General features: G+C 38.0%; 2 protein-coding genes and 1 pseudogene across 3 annotated transcripts in view; 1 reads left to right on the forward strand and 2 right to left on the reverse strand.

The window, feature by feature from the left end:
• STPG2 (sperm tail PG-rich repeat containing 2) overlaps window positions 1-23,638 on the reverse strand; it is a 579,741-nt gene that overhangs the window by 386,744 nt on the left and 169,359 nt on the right. The window lies entirely within an intron of this gene.
• On the forward strand, window positions 9,533-19,806 carry LOC140513932 (bifunctional phosphoribosylaminoimidazole carboxylase/phosphoribosylaminoimidazole succinocarboxamide synthetase pseudogene; annotated as a pseudogene).
• Window positions 19,850-20,955, reverse strand: LOC140514395 (small ubiquitin-related modifier 2). The gene has a single exon (XM_072624687.1). It carries the CDS (start codon window positions 20,754-20,756, stop codon window positions 20,469-20,471), a length of 288 nt encoding a protein of 95 aa, XP_072480788.1. The 5' UTR covers window positions 20,757-20,955; the 3' UTR covers window positions 19,850-20,468.

Below are 23,638 nucleotides of genomic sequence, written 5' to 3' on the forward strand. Positions count from 1 at the left end.
TGAGCCACTTCCAAAAGTTCTTCCAGGGGTTTCTTTTGCCATGCTTCTATCTTTTGCAGCTTTTTGTTAATATCAGGCCATGAATTATTCATGAAATCAACCCGGAGGAGGCTTTGAGCCATAGGGTCCTCCAGATTAAGGCCCAAGAATTTTCTCATACTGTCTTTTAGTCTGTCTAAGAACACCAAAGGGGCCTCTTTTCTCTCCTGATGCACTCCCTGTACCATGTTTGAGTTCTGGCTCTTTGGTACTGTATTTCTAATTCCTTGAACAATGATCTCTCTGAGTTTTCTCATATTTCCCCTGTGAGCTGCATTATTATGATCCCAGTCAAGATCCTAGAGAGGAAACTTCTCCTCAGCTCGGAGACCCCCTTGGGCTATCAGGTGTGCATCATCCCAAGCTTCCATTGCAGCCCTCCTAATCTGCCCTTGTTCTTCCCCTGTTAACAGAATATCTAAAATTGCCACAATCTCTCCCCACTTACATACATTTGGTCCTAAAAACTGATTAACCTGATCAGCAACCCCAGAGGGGTCCTCAATTAATTTCTTCATATCCTTTTTGAAACTCTTAATTTCTGCTCTACTTAGGGGAACATTCACATAACCAATACCACCCTGGGCTAATGGGACTGGAAACACCTTAGTACTCTCAAGGAGAGGAAAGTTTTCTTGATCTTTGAACAATTGCTTCAGTTCCCTCCTGAGAGGTGTGTAAGGAGTATCACTTGGCCTTACCAAATCAATCAGATCTTCTCCATCGCTTCCTCCTGCAGGGGAAGGGGGGTTGAGGGAGAGGGCATTGTGGCCTGTACCAGGGCTAGGGCTGGTGGAGAAAGGTAAGGAGGAGGAAGAGCAAGAAGCGGGTCTCACTGGTGGATTTGTGTTTTTCCTCAACCTTGTCCTTAGGCTTCTTCTGCACAACAAATTGACCTGACAAAGGCAGCCAAAGAACTGCATAGGAACTTTCTTCCTGATTAAAAGGCTCCTTAGAATTAACATAGAGGTTCAATTTTTGGCAAATCCAGTCCTCAGGGGATCCATACTTTGACGGGAAGACATTTCCTCTGAGTTGGGCGCCTGCCCAAACAAAACAACAATACTTAATCATTTTCTTCTTGTTCTTATCCCTATAATTTGGAAGTTCATCCCAATTACTAAGTCCAGATCCTGAGGGACTATCAGCTGGAACATCCGGTACCATTTCCATATCTCCACCTGATTTTGAATTTGATTTCTCCATCCTCTTGGATGACCACTTTACCAACTCAAAAGAGTCTAAGCAGGCTTGTATGGCTTTCCCTCATGAGACTGCAGTTCCCTCAGATTTCTTACAGACCTCTCTGCTTAGACTCTGGGGAACCCAATCTCCCAGAGGGTTGTCATTCCAGGCTTGTGACACCTTGTAGGCCTGTCTTACTTAGGTTCTAAGTCCTCCTGGTCTGCATACCTGGGTCTGTGTGCACAAACTTACATGAATGAAAATTTCTTTCACTTCACATGGGTGGCCACCAGTGATCTTCTGCTACCAGTGCCCTGGAACTTTTGTTCTGCTACTCTGAGCTTTCCCTTCGGGTTTTTCCCTCGTCAGGGGAGAGTCCCGAACCTGGAGGCCACCAGAAAAATCTGGCACAGCACGTGCCCTCAAATTTAGGTTGGGGGAGTTCCCCAAAAGGAGACATAAAATCCTGGACAAGCTCCCAAAAGAGTGTGTGGTACAGAGACTCTTACCAATAAATCACAGACTCTGAGATATTAGCAGAAAGAATAGTTCATTTGTTGACTTTCTCGAGAAAGGGCTCCCTCAGAGCACCCAAAAGATGGCACCAACCAAAGAGAGTGGAGGTGTGTTCAGCTCAGCCAATTATATAGATCCTAACCACAATCCCCTCCTCCCTAGCCCCCTTCCTCAGGTGCAAGCCGTGAGGGTACAATCTATTCCCAGCAATCTGCCCCAGCAACAGAGAACAAAGACAGATTTCACAGGTTTTTGCAAGAGTAAACAGTTTTAGAAAAAGAGAAGGTGGGGGAGGTGTTATTCCTCCCCTGCTACATGCCTAAAAACAAGAGGGTGAAGTCTGGGAAAGTACAGAATATGTTAAAAAATATTTCTCTACAAGATCAACCTACTGCAAATGTTTTGACAGGATAAAAAATAATTAACTCTTTGAAGAGGCTTCACTCTTGAGAGATCCTCAGGGATTATCTCTCACAAAAGCAATGCAAAGAAATGATTTGCAGGATGGAGTCAAGATGGAGGAGTAACAGCATGTATTTTCTAGTGCACTGCCCTCAAGCCCAGTCAAATATCTATAAAAAATGGCTCTAAACAAATTCTGGAACAGCAGAATCCACAGAATGATGCAATGAAGCAAACCTCCAGCCCAAGACAGCCTGGAAGGTTACCAGGAAGTATCTATCCTACCATGCAGGGGGCAGGGTTCAGTCCAGCATGGGTCATGGGTGCACAGAGGGAACCTGAGCCAGTCTTGGGGAGACTGAATCTCTTGCATCTGTGGCAGTTTCCAGACTTCAGGAACCCAAAATGCTGAAGACAAATTAGAAGATCAGTGGGAAAATCCTGCTGGACCAGTGTGGGAGAGTGGAGTGGTCCAGCCCCAGGGACATGAGAGCAGGGAGGGGTAAAGGAGTCCTCAGCAGCCACAGAAGCAGGAGGGGTAACTGCAGCCACTGTTTCTGGAGCTCTAAGCCCACAGATGGTGGGGGAATAGAACGATAAATAGTTCAGCCCCCACCCCCACTGGAAGCAGAGATCTACCTTGACAAAGACCTCAAAAGTCAAGTAAATGACTGGGGAAAGGAGAAAAAATTGAAAAAAGAATCAAACTATAGAATCTTACTTTGGTGACAAGGAAGACCAAAGCATGCAAACAGAAGAAAACAAAGTCAAAGCTCCTCCATTCAAAATCAAAATATGAATTGGCCTCAGGCCATGGAAAAGTTCAAAAAGGATTTTGAAAACCAAGTAAGAAAAGTAGAGCAAAATTGGGATGAGAAATGAGAGCAATGCAAGAAAATTATAAAAAATGAGTCAACTGCTTGCTAAAGGAAACCCAAAAAATGCTGAAGAAAATAATACTGTGTAAAAAATAGACTAGCCCAAGTGACAAAAGATATTCAAAAAGCCAATGAAGAGAACAATGCCATAAAAAGCAGAATTGGCCAGATGGAAAAGGAGGTCTAAAAGCTCAGTGAAGAAAATAATTCCTTAAAGTTCAGAATGGAGTAGATGTAAGCTAATGACTTTATAAAAAATCAAGAAATTATAAAACAAAACCAAAGGAATGAAAAAATAGCAGAAAATGTGAAATATCTTGATGGAAAAACAACTGACTTGGAAAATAGATCCAGGAGAGACAATTTAAAAATTATGGGACTACCTGAAAGCCATGATCAAAAAAAGAGCCTAGACATCATCTTTCAAGAAATTATCAAGGAAAACTGCCCTGCTATTCTAGAACCAGAGGGCAAAATAAATATTGAAAGACTCCACTGATCACCTCCTGAAAGAGATCCTAAAAGGAAAACTCCTAGGAATATTGTAGCCAAATTCCATATCTCCCAGGTTAAGGAGAAAATATTACAAGCAGCCAGAATTTTGAGTATTGTGGAAATACAATCAGGATAACACAAGATCTAGCAACTTCTACATCAAGAGATCAAAGGGCTTGGAATATGATATTCCAGAAGTCAAAGAAACTAAAATTAAAACCAAGAATCACTTACCCAGCAAAACTGAGTATAATACTTCAGGGGAAAATAAGTGGTCATTCAATGAAATAGAGGACTTTCAAGCATTCTTGATGAAAAGCCGAATAGAAAATTTGATTTTCAAACACAAGAATCAAGAGAAGCATGAAAAGGTAAACAGGAAAGAGAAATCATAAGGGATTTACTAAAGTTGAACTGTTTACGTTCCTACAGGGAGAGATACTATTCATGGCCAGAGACTTTTCTTGAGACTTTTCTCAGTACTAGAGGGATTATATACATATTGACAGAGGGCAGAGGGTGAATTGAATAAGAAAGGACAATATCTAAAAAGTAAAATTATGGGGTAAGAGAGAAATATATTGGGAGGAGAAAGGGAAAAATAGAATGGGGCAGAGAGCAAAGGTGAAAGGAAAAAAGTGAATCTTGCTCTCATCACATTTGGCTTAAGGAGGGAATAACAGGCATACTCAATGTACTATGAAACTCTATCTTACACTACAGGAAAGTAGGGGAGAAGGGGATAAGCAGGGGGTGGGAGGATGATAGGAGGGAGAGCAAATGGGAGGAGGGAGTAATTAGAAATAAATACTTTTGAGGAGAGATAGGTTCAAAAGAGAGAATTTTATAAATAGGGGGCAGGATAGGATGGAGGGAAATGTAGTTAGTCTTCCACAACATGACTTTTATGGAAGTATTTTGCATAATTACACATGTATAACACATATTGAATTGCTTATCTTCTCAGTGGGAATGAGTGGGGAGAGAGGAAGGGAGAGAAGTTGGAACTCAAAGTTTTAAAAATAAATGTTAAAAATTGTTTTTACATGCAACTGGGAAATAAGATATACAGGCAATGGGATATAGAAATCTATCTTGCTCTCCACAAAAATAGAGGGGATGGGGATAAGAGAAGGGAGGAGTGTGACAAAAGGGAGGGCAAATTGGGGGAAGGGGTAATCAGAATGTATGATGTCCTAGAGTGGGGAAGGGGAGAGATGGAGAGAAAATTTGGAACTCAAAATCTTGTGGAAATGAATTTTGAAAACTAAAATAAATAAATTAGAAAAAAAGAGAAATGATTTGTGAATTTATTTATACAAAACATTAAAGTCCTCCTCATTAGAGCTATATTTCAGAACTCTCTGCTATCATGGTAATGAAGAAAACAGATTAAAATTACAGGCAATTCCCAAAATTACTATTAAACACTAATCTTAATATATTCTCTAGCAGTCACCATATCCATATTCTCTCTTAAGTGACTTATCAGAATCAGCGATTTAGAATTTTCCTTCTCCTTATGGAATCGAAGGTGCATAACAAGGAAAAGATTACTTGATAGAGGCTGGGTGAGCTGTAAGACTTTCCTCTACAAGTTTTCGCTTGTGAAGGGAACCTTATCTCTGACCACGAAGCAATCTGAGTTCTTCCATCAGGCATGAGAACCATAGAACAAGAAAAACAGGATGGAAGAGAAATGGACTGTCCACTTCCTGATAATCAAGGACTGATTACATTTCCATCTCAGAAAATCTTTCCTTTTCTTTTTGACAAGATACCTACAGAGGAACTAAGCATATGACTCACAATTATGCACTCTAACTCTGTCCTGAAAGCTAAAGTAAGTATAACTATAGAAAGTATCTCACTATTCTATAATCTACAATTACATATACATATATATATATAAAACTAATCCATAAATTAAACTATAATAAGAACAATGACATTTATGTACCATTTTCCATTTGCAAGGTACTAGGCTAAGAACTTTACAATTATTGTTTCATTTTATCCTCAAAACAATCCCTGGAATGTAGGTACTATTATTATCTCCATTTACAGATGGAGAAACTGAGGTGAACTGGTTAATCGACTTGCCCAGGGTCACACAGCTAATAAGTTTCTGAGATAAGATATGAATTGAGGTCTTCCTAGTTTCAGGTCCAACATCAGGAATGTATCCACTGCACCATTAAGCATGATTCCCCAAGGCCAGAGTAATATGCGAATCACAGTAAAATGAGAATCATTCATTAATGTACCAAGTATTTTATTATGACAACTGGTATAAGTACAAATGTCCCTAACCCTCAAAGGGTCTACAAGTCTAGCTCTGAAAACAAGACACATTGCTATGGAATAGCTAAAGAACAAACATATAGCAATATTAAAGAATGAGACATTACACTATATATTTCAGAAGAAAAAACCACTCTAGTGATCCTTGAGAAGATCTCAGTCACTCAATCAAAAAGCATCCATTAATTACCTACTATGAGTCAAGCATGAGGGTTACAAAGACAAAGAAGGAATCATTCCCTATTTGCAAGGAATACATGTGAGGGAAGACAAATACATACTTAAATAAAAACCATAAAGCGACCAAATACATCACTTTCATCATTTACATATACGAGTCTATGTAATTCTGTAGTAGTTATAGCATATATACAGATACGTAAAGTATATCACACCATGAATAAAATGTTGAGATAAGCCCTGATGAGAATGTAGGATTTAAATTCCCAGGCAGAAAGTTTTTACAAGAAGGGGTAGTAGCACATGCAAAGGCACAGGGACCACAGCAATACCCGACTGGGGTAGAGAGTGAAGGTCTAAACTGGAGAGCAATGAGACTGGGGGCAGGGGATGGGCATGAAGGAGGTGAAGGGAGACACTTGGCTAAGTGAGGAGGATACCATTGACGTAGGATCTTGAATAAGAGACTAAATTTTGGACCCGTTCCCAGGCAAAGTGAAGCTATTTTAGGTCCTTAAGCAGACAAGGAAATGAGGAACATAACATACTAGCTTCCTTTAATTAGCAATGGGAGCCAAAACAGATTAACGTGAAAAAAGACCAGAGGGACAAAGTCCTGCTAGGAGGCTCCTTCAGGATTTCAGATCCCGAGAGTAGCAAAGGTAACACTAACATAAGCGTTCCTGTTGTATCCCGTGGAAGGCACACTGGAATTCTAGAATTTAACTATAAATCATTGATAATCCAAGTAGTTAAAAAATGTCTGTTCCTACTAGTACTAAGTAAAAATTTTAATTAAGTTGCGTTTCCTACTTGAAATTTTTAAAAATAACATCATTTATGGTAGAGAGGGGAACAAACGTATTTATTAAGTGTCTATTCTGTGCCAGGCACTTTGCATATGTCATCTCATTGAATCCTCACATGCTAACCTGAGAGGTAAGTGTTATTATTACCCCCATTTTACAGGTGGGGAAACTGAGGCAGACAGAGGGTGAGTGAGTTGCCTAGGGTAACACAGCTAATAAATGTTTGTGGCAAAATTTGTTGTTAGGTATTTATAACTCTTAGCGAGGCAGCTAGATGGCTCAGGAGGTACAGTGCTGGGCCTGGAGTCAGGAAGACCTGAGTCCAAATCTGTCCTTAGACAGTCACTAGGTGTGTACCCTAGGCAAATCACTTAACCTCCACCTTAATCTGGTAGACAAGGAAATGGTAAACCACTCCAGTATCTTTGCCAAGAAAATCCCAAATGGTGTTATGAAGAGTTGGACACAACTGAGCAACAATTAATGACTCTAAAACCAGTGCTTTTAAATCTAACTTGCTCTCCCAGGAGGAGGAAAGAAAAATTCGTGGTAAGACAAATGATGACAAACATATTCAACTCAAGAATGTGTTACTATAACTTTCCACTGAGATTGTAGTTTTCCTATTAGTGGAACTGCAATGCAGATCACATGGTGATGCCTTGGACAATTTAGTGCCTAAAATGTCAACGGATATAAAATGAGCATAGTGGAGGGTGTGTATTTGAAATACTTCTGACAATATTGCAGTGCTGTAAATCTTGAAAACAAAGCTTAAATGCATTCTAATATGAAATGATTTCCCTAGGAGAAAGATAAATTACCATTTCTATTTTTTTAATATTTCTTATTGTTTTTTCAAGTGTCACACTGAAAATTCTAAAGGCACTATTAAAAGACAAAGTCATTTAAGAGTTTTCTGTAAAAGAGTAATCAGTATTGTGAAAGAACCTGGTCATTTGATTGTGAAAGATTAATTTAGTCCCACAAAGTATAATTTTCACATCAGAATATTTGTCTCAATGGCTGTGGATCATGATATTTCATATGCATTAGCATATTGAACAAAATTGGACAGGGATTAGTTTTGTTTTCAGTCATCCTATAATTTAATGTGTACAACTTCAGTTTAACAAAATAAACATTTTTTCCTTAAGAAATGAAAAGTTATTGCTGAATCACTCAGTGTTTTTCCCCATCTTTTCTCATTTCTTCTTGAAACTTAATGAAAAGACATCTTTTGACATTTTTCTCTTCAGTAAAAATGAAATTCAACATAAAATGTATTTTTTGCTAAAAAGGCTTGTAGGTCATGCACTTCGATTCATTTGACATTTCCAGAAATAAGATTAGTTGGTAGCAAGTTAAATAATGTTAATCACTGTTCACTTTTGTTATCCACCATTAAAATTTATGCAATACAAGTGAAAAGCTGATGTATGATATCACTTGAAATGGCAAAAATAAAGCAATCTCAAAATGTACCATTCTTATACAACTTATTTTGTTGCTAGAAAAAAATGTTCTAAATTGACACATGTAAGCTACACTTTGTTTTGTGAAATTACATGAAGTCTTTTTCAAAACTTAGTTATGTTCCATTTTTATCAGGATTATTAAACATAGAAACATTCCTACTACTTCGATTTCCTCAGAACAATAACATGAATAACCAAGGCATTTATTTCTTAGTACCTGAAGTTCATTTTCATTTCTGCATTCTCAGCATTCATCTAACTCAAATGATGGTCATCCCAGTTTCAAGTATCATTATTTAACATTGTTCCTAGGCTTCATAAAACACATAAGATCTCTTTTCATTGATGAGAAAAATATTTAAAGTAAATGACATCTTAGATAAGCACAAAATAGTAAAACCAGAATTAGTCTAAGTGACACACCATGTATAAATCCTTTCCTCTTATTATTTGGATATAAACCTAATTTCTAAAGGACACTCAAAATCAGTCAAACATTTGTTAACAGAAAAGAAAAATGAGAAGAGTCTTGTATCTCACTCCATGGGCTATAACTAGAAGACTATTTTCAAGGTGAGAGAAAACATTTTGAATATTTATAATATCTAATATTAACAAGTTATATATCATTAGTGGTAGTAACATTTATCTATGTAATACCATTTCTTCAAAGTATGCAAGTTAAGGAGTTAGACCTTTAAAGTCCTTCACAACCTGGTCCCTTTCTACCTTCCAGATTTCTTAATGCCTTCCTCCCCTATAGAGATTAGATGCTCTGGTCAACTGTCTATGGCTCCTGCATACCACTCTGTACCTGGCATGCTCTCCTCCCTCACCTCCATCTTCTAGCTTCCTTGATTTCTCTCAAGACTCAGCTCCAATCCATCTTTCTGCAAGAGCCCTTTTCCCAACTCCCCTCCACCTTACACACCTCCACCAGTAGGATATTCTCTCTGGCATCACTTTCTATTTGCAGTGGATATACCTAGTTACTTACATATTGCCTTGCCCACTGGAACATGAGCTCCCTGAGACTGAGGACCCTGTTTGGACTGTCTTTGTATTCTCTGGGCTTATCAGGCTACCTAGCTCATGGTGAACATTTTATGCTTGATTGAATCAGTTCTGCATTATACCTATGCTTACTCCAGAACTAAATCTTCCCTTGTAACAAAGACAAGCTTTTAAGTAAAAACCAGTGCAGAGAAGAGCAGAAACAGATCTGGAAAACAATGAAAACGTGACCATGGCTGTAAACCAGAGGCTCCAAGAGGAACCAACAAAATCAGAAAAGAATGATCTGCCAGGGTGAGAAGTCTGGAGGAGAAGAGCAAAGGTCCAGAGCAATGTGACTGGTGGGGCATGGGAAAGAAAGAAATGTGAAGGGTCAGAAGCAGAGATCAGAGGAGAGGCATCATCTGGAACCGAACGGACCCTCCACCAGGCTCACGAGTGCCTCTAAGATGAACCTAAGCTCTCCCTTTTGGCTTTCAAACCCCTTTACAAACTGCCTTTTCAAACATATTATATTACTCCCCTTCCCACACTCTACAGTCCAGCCAAATTAGACTTCTGAGTGTTCCTCTCACATGACACTACATCTGTCTTGGACAAATCACCAAACCTCCCTGGGCCTTGGTTTTCTCAACTAAAAAATAAGGAAATTGGATTAGATGGTTTTTGAACTCCTTTGACCTCTGATCCCATGACCTATGAGCTCTGATCTCAGTGCCTTCCCACTGTCTATCTCCCATACCCAAAATGGAACACCCACCCCACGCTGCCCCTTAAGATCTCTCATCCTCTTCAAAACTCTGCTCAAGAGCTACCCAATTTCTCTGCTCAAGAACTACCTAGATTTCCCCAACTGTTATGCCTTCTCTTCCTATCCCCCACCAAAAAAAAAATTATCCTTTACATATATGTATGTATATGTGTATACACACACATATCACAACCACTTCCAATGTATACTCTCTACAGTGTGCTTGTACACAGTTACTTCCATGTTGTCCCCCTCTAAGTCTAGTACTTTCTTTTTCCATGCCCCAAGTCCCCACTGCTTAGCACTGTATTTCATAAATAATTGGCACTAATAAAGGTTGACTGACTAACTTCATAGGGATGGGAGGTATATTTGGCAATGACTATGTATAAAAAACAAAAGGCATCAATACTCCTTTTTTAAAGAAAATACACAGTAACCAGAATCTACTGTAAATTCAGGAGTATTTTTAAATGAATTCTTACTTTGTTACTCAGAACAGCACCTACACATATGTGACAAATAGTCATACATATATGTAAAACATTTATACTGTCTTCACAAAGTATTTGATTATTATACCTAATTGTGCTACATACTTCGTGGGACCCAAATACAGATGAAAAGAATGAAAAGGGAAAAGCAGTGATTGTAGATAATTATTTGAGAACTATGCTAGCAAAAGAAAGGAAATGGGATGATACATAGAGTATACGTAGTGATTTAATAGTTTAATTTATTAATAAATTGTGGATAATAAAAACATGAGCAAAGGTCATGGTGAGTCAATATGTCAATAACAGTCCAAGTAGGAAATCTGAATTCAAACAAATGGTGGAGAGTACAGCTTAGCTCCCCAACATAACTCCATCCCAAAGATCTAGAAAATGTACCCAACTGAATTCTGGCTGGAAAATCCAAGAAAAAGTTACAATGAGTTCGATTTCCAGATCAGGGCAGATTAACATGAAAGAAAGAGAGATCTGCTGACCATGGGGACAGATCTGGCCAGGAGTATATCACATATGTATCATTACAGGACCCAGGGACTAAAAGAGAAACAAGAATGAGCACTAGGGCAATAAGCATCTGGGCAGGAAGAGATGCCAAGGAGTTCCTGAACTAGCCCAGTATGCAGGAATGGGAGCCCTCTTGAAGCTCTGTTCCTATTACCCAGTTCCAAGTCAAGCTGATGGGAAATATGCTCATAAGGGCAGTGAAGAAAAGGGGTAATGGCTCCTACCTATGCACAGAGCAAGAAACAAGTTCAGAGGTGGACAGTAGCTATGTGACTGATGCCAGGAGCAGAGTGAACTCAGTTCTAGCCTTCAGCCCAGGGTGGAAGCCTGCAGTGGAATAAAGAGGAGTTCCAAAGCTAAGTGGAGCCTTCTGAAACTACAGAGCACAGGTGTCAAACTTCCCAGTGAAGACTTCCAGGAATATCACAATCAAAATCCAAAGCTTCCAAGTCCAAGAAAATAATACTGTAAGCAGTTAGAAAGAAAGCAAGAATTCAAGTATCAAAGGGCCACCGTCAGGATCACACAAGATTTAGAAGTCACCACCAAAAGAAAGCACAAGATGGATAGATAGATAGATAGATAGATAGATAGATAGATAGATAGATAGATAGATCTGCTTATAAACAGGAATAACTTACCTAGAAAAATTGCATATAATCCTACAGGGGGGGAAAGGAACCTTTGATGAAATTGTGAACAAGTATTCCTAATGTAAAGACCAGAGAGGAGTAGATATACTAAACATACATACAAACATATATGACATGACATGACATGATATGATGTGATATGATGCAATATACTAAACACAAGACTCAAGAAAAACATAGAAAGGTAAAGATGAGCATGCAAACAGAAGGGACTAAACAAGGTAAAAATGTTTCAAAATCTTATATGAAAATGTGATATGTATAACCCCTCAGAATGCAATTACTGATAGAGGTAATAGAGGGAGTCTAATTAGCCTAATTCTCAATCTCCTCCTTTCCATCTCCTTCATTATTTCTTACTGCATAATAGCGTTCTATTATATCCATATGCCATAACTTATACAACCATTCTCCACTTGTTGGGCATTCCCTCAGTTTCCAATTCTTTGCCACGACATAAATAACTGTTATAATTATTCATATACATACGAGTCCCTTTTCTCTTTCCTGGACCTCATTGGAGTATGGATTTCATAATGTTATTGCTGGGCTAATAAGTAATGGCATGTTCACCTTCATGAAAATTATCACATAAAATCCATTTCTGCCTATACATGTTTTTGACATTGCAAACTCTTTTACTTTTCGTCTAAAGACGTAAGTAGCAGAATTCTCAAAGACTGAAAATTGGTCATAATCTAAACAGATTGAAATAATCATGCACTAAATGGTCATGAGAAAAAAAAATTATGTGCTATCCTACTAATTCAGTTTAAAATAGGATATGCTGAAAGTAGATGAAAGCATACTATTTTGACTTTTTTTTGTTTCTTTTTCATGACTTTTGCCTTTTATTCTCTTTCTTTTTTCACAACATGAATAATATGGAAATATACTTATGATTGCAAACGTATAACCTATACCAAATTCCTTGCCCTCTTTGGGAGGGAGGGGAGAAGGAAAGGAGGGGGGGAAATTTGCAACTCAAAATCTTATTTAAAAAAAAGAACGTGAAAACTATCTTTACATGTAATGGGAAAAAATAAAATGATATTGATTTAAAAAAAGAAAGAATAAAACCCCTGGAGGAGTATATAAGAATGATTCACTGGTGGACCTTAACAATCCAACTTTCTCTCAGGGAACTCAAAGTGTGCTGTAATGAATAAAAGGGACTTATTTTTTACTTGCTTGGTAGGAAACTTTGGAATTGAATTATAAAATATTGTTTCAAAGCCAAAGAAAAAATAAGTTTCCTTATAAGAAAGGATTTCCTAAATTGTCATCCAAGGAACTGTGCTTCTCCATATGACATTAAAAAGGGGTTCACAAAGAAAATTCTATGTTTGTAATATTTTACTTCCTGTACATAAAAATTAAATTTAAGATAATTGTCAGTTTCTATAACTTTCATTTTTATTATGGATACAATTTCCTTAAAAATATTCTTGGTCCCCTTTTATCTTGGAGACCATTTTATATTCCTACTTCCTGAGGACCATAATTTTTAAGGTCTGTCTACATAGTTAAAGCTCAAAATTCTTCCATATCTCTTTTTTTGTGCAAGAAATGCTCTTCAAAGATATTAAAATTTGCTAGAAGAGATTGAGATTTAACATTGTCTCTGTCAGAACTTAAAAAAAAAACCATCATCAAATCAAGTTTGAATTTCAGCAAGAAAGAAAGCAGAACAGTGGGCTATGGTAGTGGGGGAGCACAGGTGAATTCGTGTGGGGGAACTTTGTCTGCCACTCCTCTCTTTCGGATGTTAAGGCTGGCACCATATGTGCTTCAGTTGAGCAAACGCTGGTAGCAGCCCTTTAGAATGGGACCACGTGGGTAAGGGATGTGGAAGCTGGAACCCTGTGGTGTCGGTTCAGGGAATGGTCTACAACTGACTCAAGGACTCCCCTCTGCTTTCCCTTTGGTCTCACTGATAACAGAGAATGTAAGGAAGGGGAACACTAGCGACATATACCTCAAATAAAGTCCAGAGCTGCACGTGTTTGTGTTGGTGGAACTCTCCCCTTTATTCCTGAAAGATGTTCTGGAATGGTGACAGTAAGATGTAACACTTGCAAACAATTGTATCAGAGAACAGGAATTGGGATTTACATGTACACAGTAAGACCCCAGGGAGCAAAGGGTTTTCTCTTATCATCAGTAGCTTCACAGTTTTCTTATATTTGTTTCCTAAGAGTGTTTACAATAATGCGACTTTCCCTTTTCTTTTCATTTTAGTCATAGCTCTCACAGCCTTGTGGGACTAAAAGTAAAAGTTTTGTCAAAGGTACAAGCAGAAATTTAAGAGAATAAAAATAAATCAATAAAAATAAAGACAACTAAAAAATAAAAACAGCAGTGTATGCAGATTACCTATTAGCTAGAAAAGCAATTTGGAAAACAGTTTTAGCTACAAAGCAAAAAGAGAAATTTTGCGCGATTTAAAATTAAAGTATATTAAATTTACCATGTACACAGTTCATCTACTACACAGTAGCAAACTCTCAAAAATAATTACAGTACTGTGCCTGCACTCTAATCACATGCATATGCTAAGAAGTCTATCTTCCCATGAACACATTATTGGAACTTAACTAATTAAATCATCTGAACATCAGTAAACTAAATGCCCCCTAAGTGTGTTGAGTGAGATGAAATATGAAGAAACAGATGCAATCACACATTTCCACTGCATGTTGGTGAACTGCTGACAAATGTTTAGGCTGTGAAGTTTTTATGCAGCCAATCAAGTCAATGAAAGGCCTTAACCCTAGTGAATTATTCAAATATGAAAGTTTAAATTTTTTTTAATCCACCATTAACATTAATTTCATAGTTAAGCAGCAATGGTAAGTGTATTTCTAAATTAAGATATAGGTCCATTACAATGAATAAAATAATTTGTCTAAAACTAAAAACCATATTCTAAAGTAATTAGAAAGATCTTAAAGATATTTATCATTAGAATTGCAATCTGTTTCCTTTGCGTCCTAGTGATTAGAGGATTATTTTACTTTGAAGATTTTTTCAACACTATCCATCAAGTTTATCAAAGCAATAATAAGCATATTTTGCATTTTTCTGAGTCTCTCTTATCCACGTCTGACTTATACCAGAAAGGGGTAGAAGTAAAAAATATTGAAGAAAATCTTTCAGTATTAAAAGCCAGCTTTGTTCTGACTCTTAATGCCGAAGGAAATTTAGGATTCTCTTTGGTGATCAGTATGTACTAGACAAGTTGACTATCCCAGTAATGAAGGAAATTCTTTAGATTTCTTATTTTGATCTATTTAACAAAATATATGTTCTGATATACTGTCTTGAATCTAAAGAAGCTGTGAGTTTTCTGTATCTCTACTTTTGGCTATTTTAGAAATATAATAAACATTTGCAAAAGTGTGAACAGTAAAACAGCCAGCCTGGGCTGGCTATATCTGCACACGAATAGGCAAAAAATGTTTTGTTGTTACATATCTTACTGTACCATTTCAGTAAGTGTCTTTGCTTTGAACCAATTCTTCAAAGCTGATCATTAAAGAGAAAGATATTGACGGGAGCTTGTAAATTATAGTTTAAGGAGTGCAGACCCACTGTGTACTTTGCCTTTGGAATGATTATCTTCTAGCAGAAAGAAAAAGAGAAATAATGTAGTATTTATCTAGTTTGAGAAAAAATCAAAAGAAAAATAACATGGAATATGATAGCAAATGAAGTATTTTTTCAAGAAAAAAATAGCTGCAACGAAACACAAATAGGAATCTCCTACCCCCTTTTTGGCCTAAAATATTTTTCTTTTCCACATGTAGAGAAATAAAAGTAATATTAGACTTTTATTGGAATATTTTTTCTTTTTAGTTTCAATTTTAGGATTTCAAAGTATTTAGCAATCCTCCAAAGGAATCTACAAAAGAGACTTAGATTCTACCTGCATGCCAATTTATCAGCCAACTTCAGTGATTTCACACATTTAAATAGCTCCGTGCCCTCAATTTTCCACCAACATCCACACATTTTTTAACTCACTCCACTTCATATAGTCCCTGTCTATTTCAGTCAAGTATAATCTTAGCCAAATAAGGTCCCATATATCCCAAAACAGGTGGGATATACCCCAGCTGTACGCACCTCAATTCAGTATCCCAATTATTTGCCCACTTCCAATGATTAGTACAGAAATTTTCACTTGGATTCACATAAAATATTTAAGGCTGCCTGCCTCACAAATTTCACTACACCTATCCCAGGCATGCATGCTTATACACAATGGTACTGGAGACAATTCCAATTTGAGAAACTTGACTGTCAAATTTTCAGTGTATTTACACCTAAAAAAATTAACAACCACTAAAAAGCAGGGCTGGATTTGTTTTACCGATTTTCTAGGCTATATAAAGTGCTAAGAATGCAGATTAAAATTGAAAGTGTGTGCACACATTTTTTTCCTGGAGAGCACATATGCCTGTGTTACGTAATAAACACTATTTAAGCTCAGTAGGAATGTAGGAAAAAGTCAGGGAATGATGTCCTCACTAGACTGGAGGCTCATCAGGATAGTCACAATAATCATGACCTTAATAATTGGCATTTAAATGTCATTTTAGGGTTTGCAAGATGCTTTCCATCTATTATCTCCTTGAAGCCTCACAACATCCCTGCTTATACACCTCTTAGTCTCCCCTTCTACCTGCCACCTCAACCTGTAACCACTCCAGTCTCTCTCCTCTCTCTCCTCACCCTCACCTGTCCTCTCTCTGCCTCAGGCTGCAAATGATTGTTAGAAAATACAGTAAGTGGAGCTGATCACTTGCCCCTCATCCTGCTGCCTTCAGCCTCTATTTAGCCCCCTATATTCCACAACACCTTGTTCTATCCCCACCCCTCCTCCTAAACTCTCGAATTTATTTTCACCAAATCTGCTTCTTCAGTTTTATTATTATACGAATATGATTAACTGAATTATTTTCAGAGAAAGATAACTGCATTCAACTAACAGTAGATATCTTTATTCTTTTTTCTGGTGATAAGAACAGAAGTTAGGAAATGTAAAGAAAGGTAGCTCTGTAAAATGCGGGTGAAATTCTTCAACCCAAATTCTTAGTACCCTGATCCCCACTGTTTCTGCCAGTCATATCCCACATTCACCTAGCAATGCTAAGGTTGAAAACAACTTTTCCTCACATTATCTCCACATTCTAGATGTGGAAACTGAGGCTCAGAAAGTTAAAGTCACTCAATGTTGCACAGAAAGTAAAGGCAAAAGCCAGGATACAAAGGCAGAAGCCCTGATTCTGACTCCTGGTCCAGCATGCTTCCCAGGACATTTCCCTGTGGCATGATGGAAACAGCCCCTCAGGGATGGTCTCGTTTCTCATGCTGCTCACCACAGAAAGTTCAACCTCTGGAGGGGTCTTCTCTGTCTTTTCCTCTTAAGTATGAGTGATATTTCTGGGCATTTCCAGTGAGAAGAGAAAGAGGCAAAAGAGAGAGACAAAGACAGAGACCGAGACCAAGACCGATTCAGACACAGAATGAGAACTTGTGCGTAGTGAGAAAGTTTCTTTCCTGGTTTTTCTTTCCCACTTTTCCTCTTCAGGCTGGAGGTGGTTTATTCTTTCATGACAAACAAATGATTTTGACTCTAAGGAAGCACACAGGGTTGTTATGAGGAAAAGTCTTGAGGCTCTATACAGTGTGAGTTGAGAATACAAGCACCAAAGGATTATAGAAATCAGAAAGACTTGAGTTCAAATCTGCCCTCAGACACTTGTTACTTTTGTCCATCCTTCATTCTGGAAGAGGACCGATGACATCACGCCAGTGACGTCTTGCCTTGCATATGAATTGAATTCAAGTGAGGCCGAGTTGCACAAAGTCATCAGTCTCAGTCTTCCTCCCAGAGTCATCAAAGTCCAGTGGCAGGACAAAAGTCAGGATGACTGGCCATGGCCTGGGAAGCTGTGGATAACCTTGGCATCTTCTATATCTGACCAAGTTCTAAGTGTTCCACAGCATCTGCTTCTGCCAGCTTCACAGCCATTGTAACAAGCTGTTCTCACCTGCCAATTCTGCAGGGATAATTCTTCGCATGCTTGGGGTGGACGTCACCCTAACTCACTAATCAGTTTGAGGTCTGTCAGTTACCCTCAATCTGGTTTAGCCAGTCTGCTGAGATGGTTTTACCAGAGTGTGGCCTCCATGCATGCTACAGCTTCTTGAGTCCACAGGTGAGAGTTTGGTGAAAGGTGGACACCAGAGGTGGATAAGCAGCCCTGAAAAGGGCTCAGGTGTTAGTCCTCCCTAAACACCCCATGCACCTCCGACACCTCCTAGCTGTATGACCCCCTGGGCAAGTCACTGAATCTCTGTCTGCTACAAAATGTGGATAATTATAGACCTACCTCCCAGGGTTGTTGAGAAGATCAAATGAAACAAATATTTAGAGTGGTTTGCAAACCCTGAAGTGCTATATAAATGGTAGCTGTTGTAATCATTAGTCACATGCTTAAAGCTGAAAAGGAATCTAGTTCAGGGCTTTCATTTTAAAGACAAAGAAAACCAAGTTCAGAGAGATAAAGCACCTTGGTCAAAGTCATGTAAAGTAAATTGAAGAAGTAGCATTTGAAACCCTCTAGTCTGATCAAAAATCCAATCATTTCTCCATTATAAAAAAAGAATCACAGATTCTCAAAACTGAAAGGGACCCATTGACACCAAAATATTTAAAGCAATGCTTTAAAAGAAAAAAATAACTCTTCCTTTCCCCAGGTTCCCATCTTTCAATTAGTCACTGCCACAACCAGAGAAATGGGGACCACAGATTGGTAAGAAGCTCTATGACAGTAAAACAAAAGAAGTCTATGAATTGTTGGATAGTCCTATGAATTGTGGAAAAGTCCCCTTGGAATCTAGAGACCAGATTACAGTAGGCGATGCCTCTAGAAAAAAATCACCTGGATGGAAAAGCTGCAGTCTCAAATAAAATTACTGGCTGTTTTGAATTGTTATAGAAAGCAGGTAGCAAAACTGCTCTCACCAAAAAGATGTGGTGAGACAATTTTCATTGTACCTCAATGGGAAATGATTTCAATTGAATGGGTATGTAGAAGAATTGCAACTGGTTCTTTTCTCAAAAGAAATCCTGGTGTCAAAGAAGGATACAAGTTTTACCCACCTAAAGTAGAGGTGTTTTTCAAGGATGATGCCAACAATGATCCACAGTGGTCTGAAGAACAGGTTATCACTGCAAAATGGTTTTTTGCTGGACTTAACATAGGTCAGACTGAAGTGGATATCATGAGTCATTCCACAAAGATTATTTTTGAAGTACTGGAAAAAAATCCTGGTTACCTCATAACTGAACACTGTTTGACATGAAGATTGAATTTGGTGTTGATGTAACCACAAAAGAAATTGTTCTTGCTGATGTTATTGATAACGATTCCTGGAGGCTCTGGCCATCTGGTGATAGAACCTAACAACAAGACCAACAGTCATATTGGGACCTTGAGGAAGTGACTCCTGAAGGCCTCCAGATGGTGAAGAAAAACTTTAAATGGGTGGCAGAAAAAGTGGAGCTGCTCCTTAAAGTGGAAAGTCCATGCAGAGCTGTGGTATTGATGGGCTCAACTTCTGACGTTGGGTATTGTGAAAATATTAAGAAGGCTTGTGGGAACTATGGAATTCCCTGTGAACTCTGAGTAACATCTGCCCATAAAGTACCAGAAAAAACTTTAAAGATTAAAGCAGGGTATGAGGGAAATGGTGTTCCTACTGTATTTGTGGCAGTAGCTGGCAGAAGCAATGGTTTGGGACAAATAAAGTCTGGTGACACTGCATATCAGTAATCAACTGTCCTTCCCTTATGTCTGATTAGGGAGCTCAAGATGTGTGGTCCTCACTTCAAATCCCTAGTGGTCTTGGCTGTTCAACTATATTTACACCTGAGGGAACAGCTCAACATGTAACTCAGATATTTGGATTAAATAACCATTTGGTATGGACTAAACTTCGGAGAAGCATATTAAACACATGGGTTTCCTTGAAGAAGGAGGATAAGAAAATTAGAGAATGCAGTTTATAAGAAGAATGCAGTGCATTTTTAGAAGTGGAAAACAAAAAGATTCTTTTTTTTTTTTATTTTAAACAAGAAGTTTATTTAAACAACAAGATGTTTGACTTAAAGGGAAAACTATCTAGGATCAATTTCTTTATAGTAATTTATCCCTGCTGAGAGACAGAGATTGCCCTACATGTAACAGCTAGGTACAAAAAAGTTATAAAATCGTCCTTGGTTTTACAATGATAAAAGAAAAACATTGAAATTATCCAATCAAACAAGGTATGCAAGGATTTTTTTTGTAGGTTTTTTTTTTGTTGTTGTTAAACAGTGAGAGCAAAATAACTTACTGGAATATAAAGATAAAAGTTGAATGAGCATGCCACTAATGGAGAAAAGGGATATTTTCACAGAACCAGTTTGTTTTTTCCCTTCCCCATCTCCATTTGATGTTGATCAAAACATACCATCGGCCATTTAGTTAAAAAAAAAAAATACGCATTATGCCTGTGCACATACACCAGTTACTTTATGTACAATAAAGGAATGGGGGAAGGGAATCAAAGAAGAGAGAAAACTATACTGCAGTAGTCAGGATGTGGATGAACCAAATCTTGGTTTTCTAATTGTGAATGTATTGTCTTCCTTGGGAGCACAGTTCTGGAGTACAGTTGTAGATTTTCTTTTTAGTAAGCGCCTCCTGTCTGCTGTTGGAATACATCAATTGTATCTTCATCCTCCATTTCCAACTGTGCAGGTGTGTCTGTTTCATTGATTGGTTGCCCATCAAATCGGAATCTGATCTGCCTCATTGACAAACCCTGTCGTTCACAATAGGCTTTCATTAGTTTACTAAGTGGTGTGTGCCTCTTAATCTTAAATTGCACCACCGAACCATCTTGCCCTGCCACCTTCAAATTAATGTGGTCGTTGTTTTCAGTCTTGACTCCTTCCTTTGGCTTCTCGTCGGCCATGGCGAGTCCGGGGGTCTCCTCAGCCGCCGCTTCACAAAAGAGGCACCAGGACGGTCCGCTCCAAGGGAACGGGGGGAGAAGCAGCAGCGGCAGGAGCAGGAGCAGGAGGAGGAGGAGGAGGAAGAGGATGGTGGTGATGGTGAGGAAGAGGAGGAGGAGAAGGAGGAGGAGGAGGTAGAAGAGGAGGAGAAGGAGGAGGAGGAGGACGAGGAGGAGGAGGAGCAAAAAGATTCTAATTTAGCTTCAAAAAGCACTACCAATCAGGCAAGAGAAAAGATTCGAAATGAATCATAGAAAAATACTAATAAAATTTCTCACTTGGTTAAATAAAAGAACTGAAAAGAATGTAAGATGCCCATCAACAGAGGATTGGCTAAATAAACTGTGGTACATGAATTTAATGGAATTTCACTGTACCATAAGACATGATAAATATGAAGAATACAGAAAAGTATGAGAAGACTTATGCAAGAAGAACAGTAATAGAAGTGGAATAAGGAAAAGCATATACAGAGTGAATACAACCTTTTTTAAATGAGCAGAGAAAAAAATGAAACTAAATGGCATGTAATTATAATGGTCAAACTTGGTCCAGAAAAAAAAGATCACATCTCCTGTTCTTCTTTGCTGAGGTGGGGGGAAGGGTGGGATGGGGATAATGGAACATTACATATCAGAGTAGGATGATGTTTTGGTGAATTCTTACTGATTGTATGTTTTTTCTTCTTACAAAGGATGATTCTCTAGGAAGAGGAGAGAAATACTTGGAAATAAAATGGATTCTAAAAATTAATATGTTTTTTAAAGATTAGAAGAGACCTCAGAGGAAACAGGAATTTCCTTGACATATCTCTTGTCTGAGAAGTGGTTCTTCAGTCCTGAAAAAAAGTGCCTTGTATAAGACCTCATGGGTGATAAGTAGTAGGGACAGAAGTTTCTGGCAGGTGTTCTACCTCCAAATGCAATTCCTTTTCCACTCTATCATGCTGCCTCCTTCAGTAAGAGGGACAACCCATGACACTGAGACTTGTGTATTTGTGTGCTTTGAGAATGTAGACATGGAGGTTACTTTCTGGTGTGCCTATGGACATGTCCTTCTGGCTCCTCATTATAATTTTTTATTACTTTCCCCTGGGTCCTTCTAGAGTCCAAAATAACAGACAAATAGAAAGTATGTGGTCATCTCTGAAAATACAGTCACTTCAGTTTTTCTTTCTTGCTTCTCCAGTCTAATGCCAAGTATTTAAAATGGGCAAGATTCTCTTTCATTTTGGGGAGGATTGCTTTTTAGTATTCCTAGAATTCATTACCTCCAGGGAGATTGGATTCATAAGTAAATCATCTAACCAGAGCTAGAGATAAGGAGTCAACAAGGAGGGGAAGTAGAAAGAGCAACCCATTGCAACTTCAATTGTACTGACTATCTTTTCAAGATTTCTACCATTATCAAGCACATTACAAAAAAAAAGGTCTAATTAAGAAAGGATTCAAAGGCTTTTAAAAAACAGAAAGAATTCAAGCATATGAGGGTATTTAGTATTTCTAGATGGGGACGCCTAATGACATTCAAATACTTGCCTGCAAAATGAGATATGTCTAAGAAACCTTTCCATTCTAAATTCAATGATCATAGAAACACCTCCTAAACTGGAGATAGAATGTTGTAAACAAAATATTTTTATCTTATCTTAAGGGACTAGAAAATGTGAGGTGAAAAAAAAAACTCAAAATCGACAACAAATTTTACATTTCCTGGAATAAAAGAAGAAAAACCTCTTTTACTGAACTAGTACTTTAAAATATATGATCTTTTGTTTAGGACTCTACAGTTAATTTTTTCCAATCAAAAGATTATCCAGACAATCTGTCATCACGTCTCAAAAAGATGCCCACAAAGATGTTAACCAACCTTTAATGATGGAGGACTGAACTTGATTATAAAAGATCAGATTCATGACTCTAAGCCAAAATCACAATCAGCAGATCACCTCATCACAAATTCAAGGTCCCTCTTAGAAGGCTCCTCCAAGCAGCATGGAGTAATGAGATCGCTACAGAAAGAGAAATGCCATATGAACTCTTGCCTGACCTAAAGACACAATAGCTAAGGCTACAAGCAACACCAGCACAGAAGAAAGGAAGAAAGAATCGGGTCTACTCTAGCTGAATCACAAGTTGAACCACAGTCCATTTCTCTGCTTTCTACATATCACATTATAACATGCACAAGAGTTGCACTGCCTGTTAGGAATGTATCAGCACTGAAGTCAATAAAAAATTGGCTTACAATTATGTTCCTTTCCTAAAGAATATGAATGACCCTCTAAATCTAAACATTCTCCCTTCCCAGGTGCTCCCCACCATAGTCCTGGATCTCCACATTTCTTGATAGCATCCTAATAATCAGCTCTGATATAGAGCTCTTCCATCTGGAATGTGTTAATAACAATCCACTTTAGTGTCTCTTATGAGAGAAAATTTGGGATTTTGTAGGAATATGTTGCCATTTCACTATTCCGATTATATAGCCTTTTAGGAGATCATCAGAAATTTCATCTTTTTAAACTCATGTCTCCTTAAAATTTTCTTAGAAGATACTATCTTCTTAGCAAACCTAAGTTTTTCTAGTATACATCTATTCAAAAGCATGTCAGAGTGTTTCTAAGTTACTATTAACTCTAGATGTTTCCTATCAAATATCTGAATGTTATATAGACTAGGTCTATCGTGACTGCTATGACCAGACCCAAGGGATACTAATTAACATGTGGGAACATCTCAAGGATCCAACAAATATTTGAACTGAGTATTTGAGAACTGTAGGATAAAATAGAATGTGTTAACATTAGATTCTGAAGTTAACTGATTTTTTAAAGATTAAG

This window comes from Notamacropus eugenii, chromosome 7 (assembly GCF_028372415.1).
Source record: "Notamacropus eugenii isolate mMacEug1 chromosome 7, mMacEug1.pri_v2, whole genome shotgun sequence".
Classification (NCBI taxonomy): Eukaryota; Metazoa; Chordata; class Mammalia; order Diprotodontia; family Macropodidae; genus Notamacropus; species Notamacropus eugenii.

What these genes read in the sequence shown, in the direction of transcription:
- LOC140514395 (XM_072624687.1), bottom strand. Translation starts at nt 20,756, where the DNA reads ATGGCCGACGAGAAGCCAAAGGAAGGAGTCAAGACTGAAAACAACGAC.